Source organism: Camelus bactrianus, chromosome 19 (genome assembly GCF_048773025.1).
Source record: "Camelus bactrianus isolate YW-2024 breed Bactrian camel chromosome 19, ASM4877302v1, whole genome shotgun sequence".
In the NCBI taxonomy this organism is placed as follows: domain Eukaryota; kingdom Metazoa; phylum Chordata; class Mammalia; order Artiodactyla; family Camelidae; genus Camelus; species Camelus bactrianus.
The window spans coordinates 20,833,059-20,847,531 of record NC_133557.1 but is presented as its reverse complement, the minus strand read 5'-3'; the positions used below and the strand labels follow the sequence as shown (position 1 = coordinate 20,847,531).

The window sequence follows — 14,473 nt, the reverse complement described above, 5'->3', positions numbered from 1 at the left end:
TTGAGCCTTGAGCCTTCCGTTCAGGGAAGCCAGGGAGCCCAGCTGAGTCATTTGCAAGGACTCCTGTTTGCAGCTAGTCTTAGAGCCACAGATCCAGGAGGGGCTGGAGAGGGAGGGGAAAAAGTCCCCAGACTGGGCCTCAATCTGCAACCCTAGGCTGCCTGGCCTCCAAATGCCTACCCCCACCCCCCACCCAGCGTGCTCTACCTCTTAATTCATCCTGCAAGATGAGTAAGATCTTAACTCTAGCTGGCATTTTGGGGACCACTGAAACCTGCCCCTTGGCTACTTTTCCAACCATGGTTTTTGTTAACTCTTTATAAACAAGTGGTCTCCAAGCCAGGCTCCAACCTCGTCTCCTTATTTCCTGCCTGGGATGCCCTCCCCCCAATTTATTGAAATTGAGATAATTTTTATAAAGTTCCAGGCACACAGAAAATGTTTCACAAATGTCTATATTTACCACCTCCCATTGATCTTCCAAGTCCTAAAATTTAATGCCCCTGACATCACTCCCCAGTTGGCTTGAGGTCCCAGAAGACAAAGCCCAGGAGAGATCTATCTTGGTGTTTCCATGGTTGCCCAGCACTGGGTTGGAAAAAGGTAAATAATTAGTTCGACAGTAGTAGGCGACTGTTTTCTGGCTGCCCGCAGTGCGCAGGGTTCTGCTGCAGGCACCAGGACTCCAGACCGAGGCTGTGGTTGAGCGCAAGAGGTACAAAAACCACAGTACGCAGCGGTGCTCGGCACCAGTCTCCACCGTCTCCCGGGGCGGGGAGAAGGGCGCGCGGCGCGGGATAGCGGCGGACCGCCCATGGCGGTGGGTCCCGCCCCGGCCCCGCCCCCTGACAACGCCCCCGCCCCGCCCCCAGCAGCTTCCGGCAGAAGTGCCCACCCCCGACGGCGGCGCTCGGGCTCGCACTTCCGGCAGGAGGATCCCGGCCCGGTGAGCCCACGGCTGAGGTGAGTGAGGGCGCGGCAGGCCTTCTGCGCGTTCCCGGGGTCCGGGAGGGAACTGGGGAGGGGCGGGGAGTGGGGTCCCGGCCCGGCAACGCGCGCCGCGGCTTGGGCCTATCCGGGTCTTGCCCCTCCCGGGCCTTGGTCTCCCCGCCGTGGAGGGCCCGGGCCTCCGCGCGCGCTCTCCTTGGCATTTCCTGAGCACCCGCGACGTGACCCGGGCAGGCATCACACCGACCTGCTGGGCCTGCAAGCGCAGGGGCCGCATCTCGCGGTGGGGTGGGAATTGGAACGGGCAGTAAACACGTGTGCAAACAAGGAAACGACACGTAGTGGGAGGTGCCACGAGTACTGGGGTGGGAGGGGATGGCCCAGGAGATTTAGCCGAGCATAGGTCTGTGGAAGAGTGTTCTGGGCAGAGGGGACAGCAAATGCAAAGAGGGAAACAGACTTGGTGTGTTGGACAAGGGGTCAGGGGCCAGCGGCCAGCGGCCAGCGTGGCAGGGAAGGGAGGGGAGAGTGAGGTTGCAGATGTGGGCAAAGGCCAGAGGGTGGGAGGCCTACATCTCGCGCCTGCTAGGTTGGGATTAGTGCTGTGAGGGCCTGGTTTGCTTTCTGGGCTCAAGCCATCTCTCTGGCTGAATTGTGGGCTCCAGGCTGTAAGAGGGTAAGAGGAAGCAGGGACACCAGTTAGGAGACTTGTTAACTTTGAGAAGGTGCTCCCTGTGGCTGGGTAGTCGTGGGGACTTCACCTGCAAGTGGGGGACCTAGACTGGCTTGTTACAGGAAGGGCAGGGTTTAAACAGTGGAAGGAGGGCTTTGCAGTGTTGGAGTAGGAACTGCACCAGAAGCCAGAAGATGAAAAAAGTCCATTCACAGAAGGGTGCAGACTGCCCTGACTTGGAAGCCATGGGGGAACCTTGGGGAGAGAGTGCCAGGGGAAAACTCTTAGTGCCAGCATGCCCCTGTGGTTGTCTGTGGGATGCAAGCAATTGGTCTCAACAGGGAGCATTTTGCCCCCCAGGTGACAGTTGGCAAGATATGGAGACATTTTTGGTGGTCAGCACTTGGGATGAGAGGGGAGGGATGCTACAAGCATCTACTGGGTAGAGACCAGGGATGCTGCTAAACATCCCTGGAAGGCCCCTTCCCAACAAAGAATTATCTGGCCCCAAATGTCAATAATGCCAAAGTTGGGAAACAATGGTATAGAGGAAAGAGCATGGATGGGCCTGGAGTTCTGTTAGATGTGGATTTGGTGCCCGCATGCTCCACTCTTTAGCTTTGTGAGCAGGAGTCTGATTGTGGGAGGTGTCGGCAGAAGCAGAGAGGACCATAGAGGAAACTAATGAATTGTGAAGGAGAGAGAGCATGGTGACTTGGATGGTAGTGGTGGAGGTCAGGAGATGGGACTCTATTTGGAATATTCTTTTAAGATAAAGCTGATAGTTGTCTGTTGATTGAATGCGGGCTGAGTCAAAGATGAGAACAAGATTTCTGGCCTGAACAACCAGGTGAGGGGGCCCCTAGCTGAGGTGGGAAGAGGAGCAGGTTTGGACAGAGGGTGGATGACTTCTGGAAAACGGGAGTCCTGGACAGGCTATGTATGAGATGCTTGATGTTAGCCATCCAAGCGAAAATTACAAGGAGGCAGTTGGATGTTCTTCTGGAGTTGACTAGGGGTTCAGAAGGAGGGATACACACTGGGGAGATACAAGCTTACATTTCAAGGAATGGGACCGCAGAGGGTGACCTAGCACCGGCATCTTCAACCCACTGGATACAACACCCTCTTTTTCAAGATAAATATTTCATTAACAACCCCCCTTATTATCCTCAAATGAAACTTATGGTTAATAAAAACATCCTACACATGAATTTTTTTAATTGACTTTGCCCTTACTATAATATAAAAGAGAAATAAAAGGAAAGCAATTGACAATAAAATAAAGTTATTAACTCAGTATGTAAGTTCCTGGGCACTGGAAGCTGCAATGAAGCAGTCCCTGCTTTCACCTCTCTGTAGAACTTTCTAGAACGTGAAAGCCATGGTGCAGACTGCTGCAGCCGTGTTGTGTGACAGCTCGAGAACCACGTGTGCCGCTGCTGTTAGATGGTACCGTTTTTCCCAGCTGGGAACTCGTCGTTCTGTCTTACCAAAAACAGTTCCGTCTCCTCTCAGTGTCTGTGGCAAATGCATTCTTGGGACATTTTAGTGCATGGTAGAACCATGGAAAATTTACTCCGTGTTCCAGGCGAAACAGAGTTGGGTTCTAGGTTTGGGGAATTATAAATAGATCTTCTACCTGCATGAATGTCTAAGTTATGCAGGTTACAGAACAATTCTTGGTTATGTAGGTGGTGCCCCCGTAGTCTCCACTCACTAAAAGCTAGAGTTCTCCCAAAACACCACAGGTTTCCAGAGTTCCCCTGAAGAGAACCACAGCCTAGGGTGTCCTTCAGGCAAAGCCTTGTGCCAGCTCTGAGTTCGCTTTCGGGGAGGGGAGATGATAAGCCAGACTCCAGAGTACAGAGCTGAATGGAATTTCTCCCTTCAGGAAGGGCTGGGGGTGGGGGAGCTAGGGTATATCTGATCGGATGGTTCTAGGAAGAAGGAGGTGGCATTTCAGCAGGGTGAGAATGTCTCAGAGGAGGAGATGGGGGAAGAGGGACACACAGATGGAGCAGCTGGGGAAATCCACTGGACCTGGGTGGCCCGGTCTCCCACTCATTAGGCTCGGCTGGATTGATAGGGAGGCCAGGAGTGGTGGTGTTGGTTGTCTTTGGCAAGACCCTAGGCAGGCACCGCCTCTATGGGAGTGGTTTTTAGAGGCCAGGGCATGGGATGTATTAGTTTTCTGGTCTATTTTCATTGTCTTCAAGGCCAGATCAGTGCCCTGAAAATCACGTGCCCTCTCTTGCATCGAGCCAACAATCCATACGGTGAACTTTCCATGTGTCAGGTGAGTGTAAACTAACACAGATACCGCGGCTCCCGTCTGTGTGGAGCTCACAGCCCCCCAGGGGATACAGCCAGCATGCAGATCCTCAGGCTTTGCACACGTGTGATGAAGGAAATGTAGGGGGCCCATCAAGGGGGCGGTGCTCCCCAAGGAAGTGACATTTGAGCTGAAGATAAGTAGGACCAGTTGAGGAGGGAATGAAGGCAAGGCGGAGCGTTTGGTTCCCTCTGGCAGCAGGAAGGAGCCCGGTGTGTTTGGGGAAAGGAAAGCCTTCTGGCAGGATGAGAGCAGGAGACCTGGTGCTGAGGCCGGAGAGCCTGGCTGGGCCGAGCTACGGGAAGAGTTTTGGTCTTTATCATAATAGCCCTGCATGCTCCTGAAGGGCTGCAGTCTGATCTGACATGATCAGATTTACATTTTCAAAAGGTCACTTTGGTGGAAATTCATGGAGAACCACTTGAGGTGACAGGGGAGTGGATGTGTTGAGGCCGAATGCCAGCAGGCTCCTTCCTGCTGTCCTGTCTGCTTGTTCCCTGCGGGGCAGGCCTGGGGTGGACGAGTCAGGTAGCCCTCCCCCTGCCTGAGCCACCGGAACTGCCTTTTCATCTTTCTAGCCTCAGACCTGGGGTTAATCATGGAGAGTGTCAACGTGGGCCACCAGCCCCTCAGGTGAGGGCAGTGCTCCGTGGACAGTTCTGAATCATGGAGGCGGAGAAAGTACCGGCCAGGAGACTTTCTCGTTGAGAGGTGTGGGCCCAGCCCTCCAGCTCTTCCTGCCGGCCGTCTTCAGGAGAGGTGCTGCCCCCGCTGACCCGAGCCAGGAAGCTGCAGCTTCCCCGGATGGGGAGGTGGGCCCTCGACCTGGCCTTCGTGTGGAAGGCGGGGCTGACTCTGGGGCTGGTCCTTCTCTACTACTGCTTCTCCATTGGCATCACCTTCTATAACAAGTGGCTGACCAAGGTAAGGCTGAGGCCTCACAGTGCCAGGGCTGGATGGAGGTGGCTGCAGCCAAGGCTACAGTTCCCCCCCCCCCCCGATATTTAACAGCAGGAAGGCCCTGGATTCAACTAATTCAATTAACTGAAAGCCTGTCACACCAGTGATAGGACAGGGCCGTGCCAGGGATTCTCCTTAAATATTTGGGTAAAGGGGAAATTGGAAAAGGGAGACACTGAGGATAGCTGGAGAACTTGAGCCCAAAGCCAGCAGCTGCTCGCCAGCCAGTGAAGTAGTTCAGTATTTTGATAGTTGCCACAGTCATATGGGTCCACCCCAACTCCTACCTGGGTATGTGCCATGGGGAGGGCTGGAGGGAGCTCACAGTCCTGGTAAAGTGATGCAGACGGCACCAGGCTATGACTGCCCCCTCTTCTGCCCCCTGCTGTCTGTGTGACCTCCAAAACTGGGGAGAATGTAATGTGGGGGAAGGCCCCACGTACACTGCAGAGCCCCAGGAACTACTGAATTAGCGCTGCCACCACCAGAGGGAGGCGAGGAGGGAGGCGAGACCCCACGGGCAAGGCTGTAAAGGCTCCCTCTGTGCTTTGGGCTCCGTACAGAGCTTCCACTTCCCCCTGTTCATGACGATGCTGCACCTGGCCGTGATCTTCCTGTTCTCTGCCCTGTCCAGGGCCCTGGTTCAGTGCTCCAGCCACAGGGCCCGTGTGGTGCTGAGCTGGGCCGACTACCTCAGAAGGGTCGCTCCAACAGGTATGTGCCCACTGGCCGGCCCAGGGGAGAGCCTGAGCGGGCGGAGGAAGCTCAGAAAGCCAGAGGTCCAGAACAAATGGAAACCTCAGAAAGGAAGCCTTGTGGCTTGAAGCTCAGGCCCTTCCCCTCTCACTCCTCTGCCTGCCTCCCTGACCCCCACTTCTGCCTCTTAGCCATCCTGTCTCCCCACCCCCCCCAGGCACACCCAGAGAAGCTTTGACACAGCGGTGGCCTTGTAGTCCCCTCACCCTTGAACACACACTGAGTAGGCACTATGGCCTGGAGACAGCAGTGCGCAGAGCATGTAGTGCCTGCACGCGTTCTGCCAGGCAGGCGCCGGGGGCCCACGGAGCACCGGGGAGGGAACCAGCCACAGTCCGTGGGCGGCTGCGCAGGGAGGGTTTCCCGGAGCAAGGGCTGAGTTGGCTGAGACCTTGCGGGGAGTGGGTCTGGCGGATCCTGGGAGGGCAGGCACTCGTGCCTGGGGGAGGTTCAGTGTGTGGGTGGGTCTGAAAGGGAACTGAAAAGCGTCTCAGGATACTGAGGACTCTGTGTTGTTGAGAGGAAGTGGAGTTGCAAGAAATGAGAAGTCCTCCGGGGTCAGATCCTGGCGGACCAGGTCCTCTGGGAGGAGTGTGTGTCTATCCCGCGGGAGATGGGAACCACTCTGAAGAGCTTCCAGTAAGGGATCAGCAGGATCAGGTTAATACCTCCATCAGGGGGATGTTCAAAGTGTTTTTAACAAGTGGGAACAGCACAGTCAGAAGGGACTGCAGCAGCCCCCACCCACCTTTTTGGGGGCCAGGAGTTAACCCTTCGGTTGCTGGGTAGAAAAAGAGGAAGCCAAGACAAAGAGGCCAAAGAAGGGGGGTACTCAGGCGCCTCATGGCAGTATTCTTATCACTGGCTGCGGGTCCTCTGGGCACCCCTTGTCTCCACAGCCCTGGCGACAGCGCTTGACGTGGGCTTGTCCAACTGGAGCTTCCTCTACATCACCGTCTCGCTGTGAGTACCAGCCCCACCCCGCCACTTCCCTTTGAGGCTCCGGCTCTCACTGTCTGTCCAGCTGGCTGGCTGTGTACCCAGCGGCGGGCCAGCCACCAAGCCACTGTCCGGGACCAGCCCTTGTCTCTCCACTCCTCCCTGACACCCAGCAGCTCTCCCAGGAGTCTCCAGCCTCTTCAGGAAGCCAGGCATGGAAGGGATGTGTGCCTCCTTGCCAGGCGGCCCGGCGACAGGACAAAGGAGAAAGGGCACTGATGGGTGTGCGGTGCACACAGCTGCTCAGGGGCCGGCAGAACAGTTATTTCTTATCTCTGACTTTGCACTTCAGAGAGCACAGCCCCTGCCTTCTCTTTTCTCCCCTTCTTTCATTCTTCCCACCTTATCCTGGTCTCACTGAGGGGTAGGCAGGTAGTAGGACGCCATAAGCTCAATGTTGGACCTGCAGCCTTTTCTCCCTGGTGATAATCAGAGACCTCTTAGTCAGAGATTTCTTGTGATTAAAAGTCATGTGTCAGCCGAGAGGACTCAGGCCACCTTTCTTTGGTGGTCTGTATCCAGATTGCCCTGCTGCCCTCAGAGAAGTCAGGGGTCTCCCCCAGCCTTTTCCAGAAAGGTGCTGCCAGCTCCTTTCTTGGCAGTGGGTCTGCGCCCCGGGCTCCAGTGGCTCATCGTGAGTAATTTTCCCTTCCAGGTACACAATGACCAAATCCTCGGCGATCCTCTTCATCCTGATCTTCTCTCTGATCTTCAAGCTGGAGGAGTTGGTGAGGCCCCGGCTTTCCTTGTGTCCCTCCTACCCCCATAGATGCTAAGAATAAAAAAGGGGAACCTGAGCAGTGGCTTGTCCTTGTGTGTGACCGAGGAGACAAGGCCAGCCCAGACGGCAGTAGCTCCCTGAGGAAGGACCTAGACACAGGGCACTACTAAGAATACTTAGAAACCAGAGTGGCAGGAGCGGTGACCAAAGGAGAGAGGGTTCAAAGACGAGGGCCCAAGCGGCAGGTCCTGGACGCTCCCTGCAGTGGGGCAGGAGCCCTTTGTTCACTAGATCCAGGGGGGTACGCGGTGCAGCCACATGGGGGCCCAGGACAGCTGTAGAAAAGCTCTGCAGTATTTCAGGATGTTGGGCACATGCCAACTGGATGTCAGCTGTGTACATTGATGGGAAGGAGCTGGCCAGGACCCCAGATTAGGGCAGATAGAAGGGTGTCTGGCCTCAGGGCAAACCAAGATGGCTGCTGACCCCCAAACTCCAGGCACTCGAGACCCTCAAGTTGATTGCAACTGCTCCCCATCCTTCCAGCGTGCAGCACTGGTCTTGGTGGTTCTCCTCATCGCCGGGGGCCTCTTCATGTTTACCTACAAGTCCACGCAGTTCAATGCCGAGGGCTTTGCCTTGGTGCTGGGTGCCTCATTCATCGGTGGTATTCGCTGGACCCTCACCCAGATGCTCCTGCAGAAGGCGGAACTCGGTGAGAGAGGTGCCTGGGCACCAGGCGGGGTGGAGGCAGGCCAGGCCAGGTCGGGCCCAATGGCTCATCCATGTTGCATTCTGCAGGGCTCCAGAACCCCATTGACACCATGTTCCACCTGCAGCCACTCATGTTTCTGGGGCTCTTCCCGCTCTTTGCCATATTTGAAGGTATGTTGGGTCATCCACAGCAGGGCCACCATGGTGCAGCAGATCTCCCATCCCTGCTCTGAGCCCATCACGGTGATAGCTGCAAGGTTACGGAGATCAAAGATGCTGTCTCTTCCCTGGCAGTGCCTGGTTTGGGGGCTGGTCAGACACTTAAACCAAATGGCTAGAATCCAGCACAATAAATGCTACCTAGAAAGTGTATGCAAAACATAGCAGGTGGTAATGATGGTGAATGCAGACAAGCCCTAAAGGTATACCAGAGCTGTTCTGATGATTTTATTTTCTATTTTTTATGTTTTTAAATTTTATTTATTTTATTTTAAAAATTTAAGTATAGTTGATGTTGATCATTTTAAACCTGTTAGTTCTTTAATACTCCCCAAAACCCCATGTGGCAGTACTACTACTCTCCCCATCTTGCAGGCGAAAGAAACTGAGGCAGAGAGAAGTAAAGATAGCCTTGCCCAAGGTCCCACAGCTCAGAAACAAGCCCCGAATGTGGAGCCAGCAGAGTCCCTCTTCTTGACCATTATGCCTTCTTTTTCTTAGAAGGAACAGAGGGTCATGAATTGTTTCAGGATGAGGGGGTAAAAAAGCAAGTCAAGGCTTCCCAGACAATGCATTTTGGAGAATGAATGTGATTTTAATAGCCTGATGAAGGCAGGCATCCCAGGAGGCAGGAAGAGTAGGTTCAGATGTGGGGAGGAGAGTGCACTTTTGGGCAGGGGTCTGCTGGGGGCCCCGAGGTCTGGGTGGGGTGGATGGCACATAAGAGCCGAGGCAGGGAGAATTGTCCAGGCCAGAGATGCAACACCACCTCCCTTTCCCCAGTGTTCTGGAATTAGTCTTTGTCCCCTGTCTGTATATCCTTCCTCCCAGAGTCCCTTCTGTCCTCAGGGTCATTACAGAGAATTCTGTCCCACATCCATTTAAGTTTCAAGCAGTGAAGCGTCTCAAACCTCTCTGAGAAAATTATTCTGCAGCCCTGTTGTCCAGGAAACTTATGTTCTGCAGCCTCTTTTTTTTTTCTTTTTTTCCCCTTTTTAAAAATCTCTCACCATCCCTTCCTTATGCCCCCTGTACCAAATGCTGCACTCTCCCTCCCTTCCTGGGTGTTTACACCATTCCCCATCTCTGCAAACCCTCATCCGAAAGCCCCTGGTAGTCATCACTTAGCAAAGCTGCATGGATTTAGCTCCTTTAATCTTCTCTGGTAAATTAATCCCCCAAGCGCCTTCATTACTATGTTGCTCTTCCCCAAATTCCCTTCAATTTGCCGACGCCTTTGCAGTACTGCTGAGCCCAGCACCAGACGAGATGTCCTACATCAGGAGGCTGTTTGCTGTGGAGCCAGGGAGGGGGAACTATCACTCTGCATTTCTTTGGTCTTTCCCTCCAAAAATCTCAAAGTACTCAGCCGGCCTCCCACTTCCGCAAGTGTCCATTGTGCCTAGTCTGGGGCTCTCCTTCACACCGTGCTGCTCCCTCAGGGGGCCTTTCCTGCAGGGAGGGACCCAAGGAACCGTTCTCTCAGATGGACAGTGTTGAAGGGCTGAGAGTCCTTTGAAGTCTAAGCAACACTTGGTGTGGGTATGCCCGTGTGGTTGTCTCTGGAACAAGGGACCATGGTTTTGTAATACCTTGATATATGTGTATGTGTGTGTGTTTACTTTCTGAGAGCTGTTCATCAAACTATACAGTCTGGTCGAATCCCAGCCCTTTTATTTTGTCATCGAGGAAACGGGTCTAGAAAGGGGACATGTCTCAGCTGAAACCCACAGATACGTAATAGCAAGACCCAGATTAAATAGAGGTTTGTAAGGATAGAGTTTCATCCCTGTTTATAGGTGGCCCACCTGAAATTTAAGGGATTCCTCCAGTGGCTCAGGGCATAGGCACTCCTCGTGTAATGGGCTACCCCATCTCCCTGGCCCACTGGGTTTCACAGCTGCCAAAGCCACGTGAAGTCACCTTCCCCGCCTCCCCCCACAGACAGGTCGGTACACACTGTGAAGGAGCAAGGTGCTTCCTCCCGATTTCCTCTGCGATGCAGCCCCTCTCATCACCATCTCTGGCTTGTATTAACCCAGGGCTCTCTGGCAGCCATTACTGCTTCCCTGGTTTCCCTAAGTCTCAGGCCATCTGCGCGGGATTCTCTGACACCTCCCGTCCTCGTGCTCAGAGCCCCAGGTGGCAGGTGCTCAGAGAGTGTGCGCTGCAGCAGCGGCAGACCGCATGCGGGTGGGGGGCAGGGTGAGGCTCCTGGGCGAGCACACCCAGGACGTGGCCTTCCACTCCCCCCTGTTGCTTTCAGGTCTCCATTTGTCCACATCTGAGAAAATCTTCCGTTTCCAGGACACGGGGCTACTCTTGCGGGTACTTGGGAGCCTCTTCCTTGGCGGGATTCTCGCCTTTGGTTTGGGCTTCTCTGAGTTCCTTCTGGTCTCCAGAACCTCCAGCCTCACTCTCTCCATTGCCGGCATTTTTAAGGTACAGTCTTGGAGGTGACCCCAGTCCTGTCCTAGAGGGGAGCCCCCCGAGGGTGTCCCAGCTCCTGCATCCCAGAGCCCTGCAGAGAAGGGACAGAAGTGCCCAGTCAGGGTTCTGCGTGCTGTGCTCTCACCTGTACTCCCTCCGTCACTACAGCCCTGTGAGGTAGGGATGAGCATCCCTGCTTCACAGATGGGGAAACAGGCATAAAGACCTTCTCATAACCCAGGATACACAGCTAGGAGGTAGCCAGGCTGGGATTCAAAGCCAGGTCTGACTCCACTAGGCCTGGGATGCATTTACATTGTACCAGGAATGCTAACTCTGATCCGTTGGCAGTGGCCTAGAGCCAGTGGTAGAGAAGCCCCCAGCCAGACATCAGTAAAGAGTTCTGTGATTGATTGGCAATGCCTGCCATGGGCACAGTAAGGAATGGTTATATCATGAGTGTGCTGCGTTTGCCAGGCCTGCCTTTACTAGCAGCATCCTTACCCTTTCATTCCATCACTTCTCCCATTTCCTCCCCCACCATCTCTCCCTCCTCCCTGCTCGGGGCCACGGACCAGGCAAACAGTGATACTAGAGCAGTGGTGTAGAAAACCAGAAGTTTAGGTCTGCCCTGAGGGTCTTCTGGTTACCAACCAAAGGATGAGGCATAAGCTGTCATCCTCAGAATCATCTGACCCATCCCATTTGCAGCCAGTATGTATGAAGAGCTCCTTGACCAGTGTGTGTCTTGTGCAGCCCAGTGTGACTGCATTTCTCCCATGGCAGCAGGGGGCTCTCCATACACAGGTGCCTTCTGGAAGGGCAGCTGTCCATCCCTGTGGACATGGCTGTGGGCTTGACTCCCTGCACTCCCAGCCTGGATCTGGTTTGCCTCTTTCAGTCCTGACAGACCTCTGTGAGAAGCACCTCCCTGGCTGCATCCCAGTAACACAAAGGGAGGAAAGCATTACAGACAGGCCTGGTCCCCTGAGCTTGGGGAGGCTTTCCCCACTGCCTTGCAGGCCAGCCTGCCAGGGCCCAGGAGTTTGGGCAGGTCTGGCTCTACCCTCTGGGTGTGTCCGGTGCCCCTGCCCTCCTCCCTCCTTATGAAGGTTCCACCTCCTCCAGCTGGTCACATCCCTTCCTGCTTCTCTGCCCACAGGAAGTCTGCACTTTGCTGTTGGCAGCTCATCTGCTGGGCGATCAGATCAGCCTTCTGAACTGGCTGGGCTTTGCCCTCTGCCTCTCGGGAATATCCCTGCACATTGCCCTCAAAGCCCTGCACTCCAGAGGTAACCAGATCTCCCCTTTCAGAGGCCTGTCTCCTGAGAACATTCTCCTGTGACTCTGCCCCACTGATTTCTGCTCTACCCAGCCCTGCCAGAAAGAGGCAGGTGGTTCTTGACTCCTCAGAGCAGTTCCAGTCTCATGGCTGACTGTACAGTTCAGCTGCCTCTGCATTGGCTGTCCCTTCAAGTCAGGAAGTTTGCCTGATGATTCTGCCACCACCACTCCTCCAAGAAGTCATAGGGGTCACCTCCAGGGGGTGGGTGGGTGAAGCCCTGGGTGACTCAGCACACATGCCAGGGGAAGAAGACTGGGTCTGTAATGGGGCTGTCTTTATCTCCAGGTGATGGCGGCCCTAAGCCCTTGAAGGGGCTGGGCTCCAACCCTGACCTGGAGCTACTACTCCGGACCAGCCAGCCAGATGAGGAGGACAATGAGGAGGAGTACTTTGTGGCCCAGGGGCAGCAATGACCAGCCAGGGGACCAACTTGGAAACAGGTTGCTCCCCAGCCTTCACACCTGTCAGCGGCTCGGGGACCCACATGGCCCCTCACAGCTGCCAGGGAACGGTAGAGCAGGAGTCTCCTGCATTGGGCCTCGGAGAACACATGACCACATGGTGGAACCAAGGCAGGGAGCTGGTCCAGCAGGGGTGAGCACCAGGCCAGCCTCGGACAGGGCCGGAGGCGGGTCTAAGCTGTGCTGGCTTCACAGCAGGGGAAGAGAGTGGGCTGTTCTCAGCTGCTTGCCAGGCTCTGAGTGCCAAGATGGCGATGTCAGAGGCATAACAGGTTTCTAAGGGGACTGGGTTTGGACTGCAGAGCAGTTAGGAATGGGAGATAGAGAATCTGGGGCCTCATCACCTGGAGAGCATCTTTTCTCAGACAGCAGGTCTATTTATAGTTTGGAAATAAAGGGTTTATGGTCCACTGGCTGCCTTGTGTTGCCTGGAGGTGCAGGGGCAGGGAAGGGCAGTGTGGGTCTGGCCTCTCCCCTCCTTTCCCTGCCTGGGGCCTTTCTTCAGATGACTGGTCATACTCTAGGCCTCCCACGTCCTTTGTGTGTGTGTGCTATCTCCTGGGGCCCCACCATACCTGCAGTCAGGGAAAAAACAGGTACTGAGCATCAATCCTGGGGATGTCAGCCTGATTTGAATCCCAGCTTTGTCACTAGCTGTGTGACCTTAAGCAAATTACTTAACCTCTCTGTACCACAGTTTTTTCATCAGTGAAATGGGGATAATAATTATCTCAGAGTTGTTCTGAAGATTGAGTCAATATTGGTAACAAGTTAAACGTTATGTAAGTATGTATTTTGAAAATCCTTTTATCATCTGTGGAACCAAGGCCTTGAATGAGTGGCCATATTAGGATTCACGGCCAGGGCTGTGTACCCACGTGCACGTCCAAGGAACAATATAGAAGTTTGTGGGCCTCTGGGACTTGGGCCTTCTGCTCACCTACCTTGGACATGTCCCGCTGCCCCTCTAGACTGCAGTCTTTATAAAATGTAGAGGGAGGAGGTGAGATCCCAGCTCTGATGTGCGTTCTGACGCCTGGCCTGCTCCCGTGAGCTGGTTCCCCTACCATCATGAGAGTTGCTGGTCCCCGTCCTTCTGGGTAGAAGTGCTTTTAGGCACTCACAGCAGGTGGCGCTATTGCACCGCACTTCTGCTCCCATAACTGCCCAACCTGTGCCACTATGCAAACCCAGGTAGGAATCCTGGGAGGACGGTGGTGTCTGCAGGGTGGAGACCAGGTTGGGACTTGTTATGAACTGTTCTAGATCTGAGCCACTATAGCTCAGCCCAGTAAGTCTAGAAGAATGTTAATACTTCAGAAACTGGTTGGCAAACTTTCTATGCAAACGGCCAGATAGTAAATATTTTTTGTTTGGGGGCCATATGGTCCCTGTCGCAGCTACTCAGGTCTGACATTGTAGCTGGAAAGGAGCCACAGATTTAGGTCTAGAAGCGAAAGGGCGTGGCTGTGTTCCAGTGAAAGCTTGCTTGCCGAACCACAGTTTGGCTCGTGGGCTATAATTTGCCAACCCCTGCTGTAGGACAATCTTGAAGAGTGAGCCCCACTCTCAGTCTTATGGTGAGAGAAACTGAGGCCTGGAGGGGGCGGGCAGTGACTAGCCTAAGGTCCCCAGAGCCTCTGGGTTCAAAAGGAATCAGAACCAAGATTTCCTGCCTCCAATTCAGCTTCACAACTCAGACTTCTGGAATGGAGGTGTGACACCCAGATAAGACGCCCTAAAGTGGTGTCTTATCTGGTTCCTGCACCTCTGCCCGCCTTGGATTCTGCAAGCTCAAAGGCTAGGATTAAAGGAAACTTACGCTCCACCCTGGCTGACGTGGGGAGAGCCAGCAAAAAGGAGTGGCCTGCTGGGGGTGTCCCAGCCTCTGCTGGAGAGGCTGCTTGGGATG

The 14,473-nt window shown here is 54.5% G+C and overlaps 1 protein-coding gene across 2 annotated transcripts; it reads left to right on the top strand.

The window, feature by feature from the left end:
• The first annotated feature begins 865 nt into the window (after window positions 1-865).
• Window positions 866-12,974, top strand: SLC35H1 (solute carrier family 35 member H1). 2 transcript variants are annotated; one of them, XM_074347357.1, is made up of 11 exons: window positions 874-963; window positions 3,841-3,920; window positions 4,535-4,880; window positions 5,480-5,630; window positions 6,572-6,635; window positions 7,327-7,399; window positions 7,939-8,107; window positions 8,194-8,277; window positions 10,592-10,767; window positions 11,918-12,047; window positions 12,386-12,974. In XM_074347357.1, exons 3-11 carry the CDS (start codon window positions 4,761-4,763, stop codon window positions 12,511-12,513), a joined length of 1,095 nt encoding a protein of 364 aa, XP_074203458.1. In that variant the 5' UTR covers window positions 874-963; window positions 3,841-3,920; window positions 4,535-4,760; the 3' UTR covers window positions 12,514-12,974. The 2 variants fall into 2 exon arrangements, with proteins under 2 accessions (XP_074203459.1, XP_074203458.1); XM_074347358.1 differs by lacking the exon at window positions 3,841-3,920 and having other exon boundaries at window positions 866-963.
• Window positions 12,975-14,473: the final 1,499 nt, after the last annotated feature.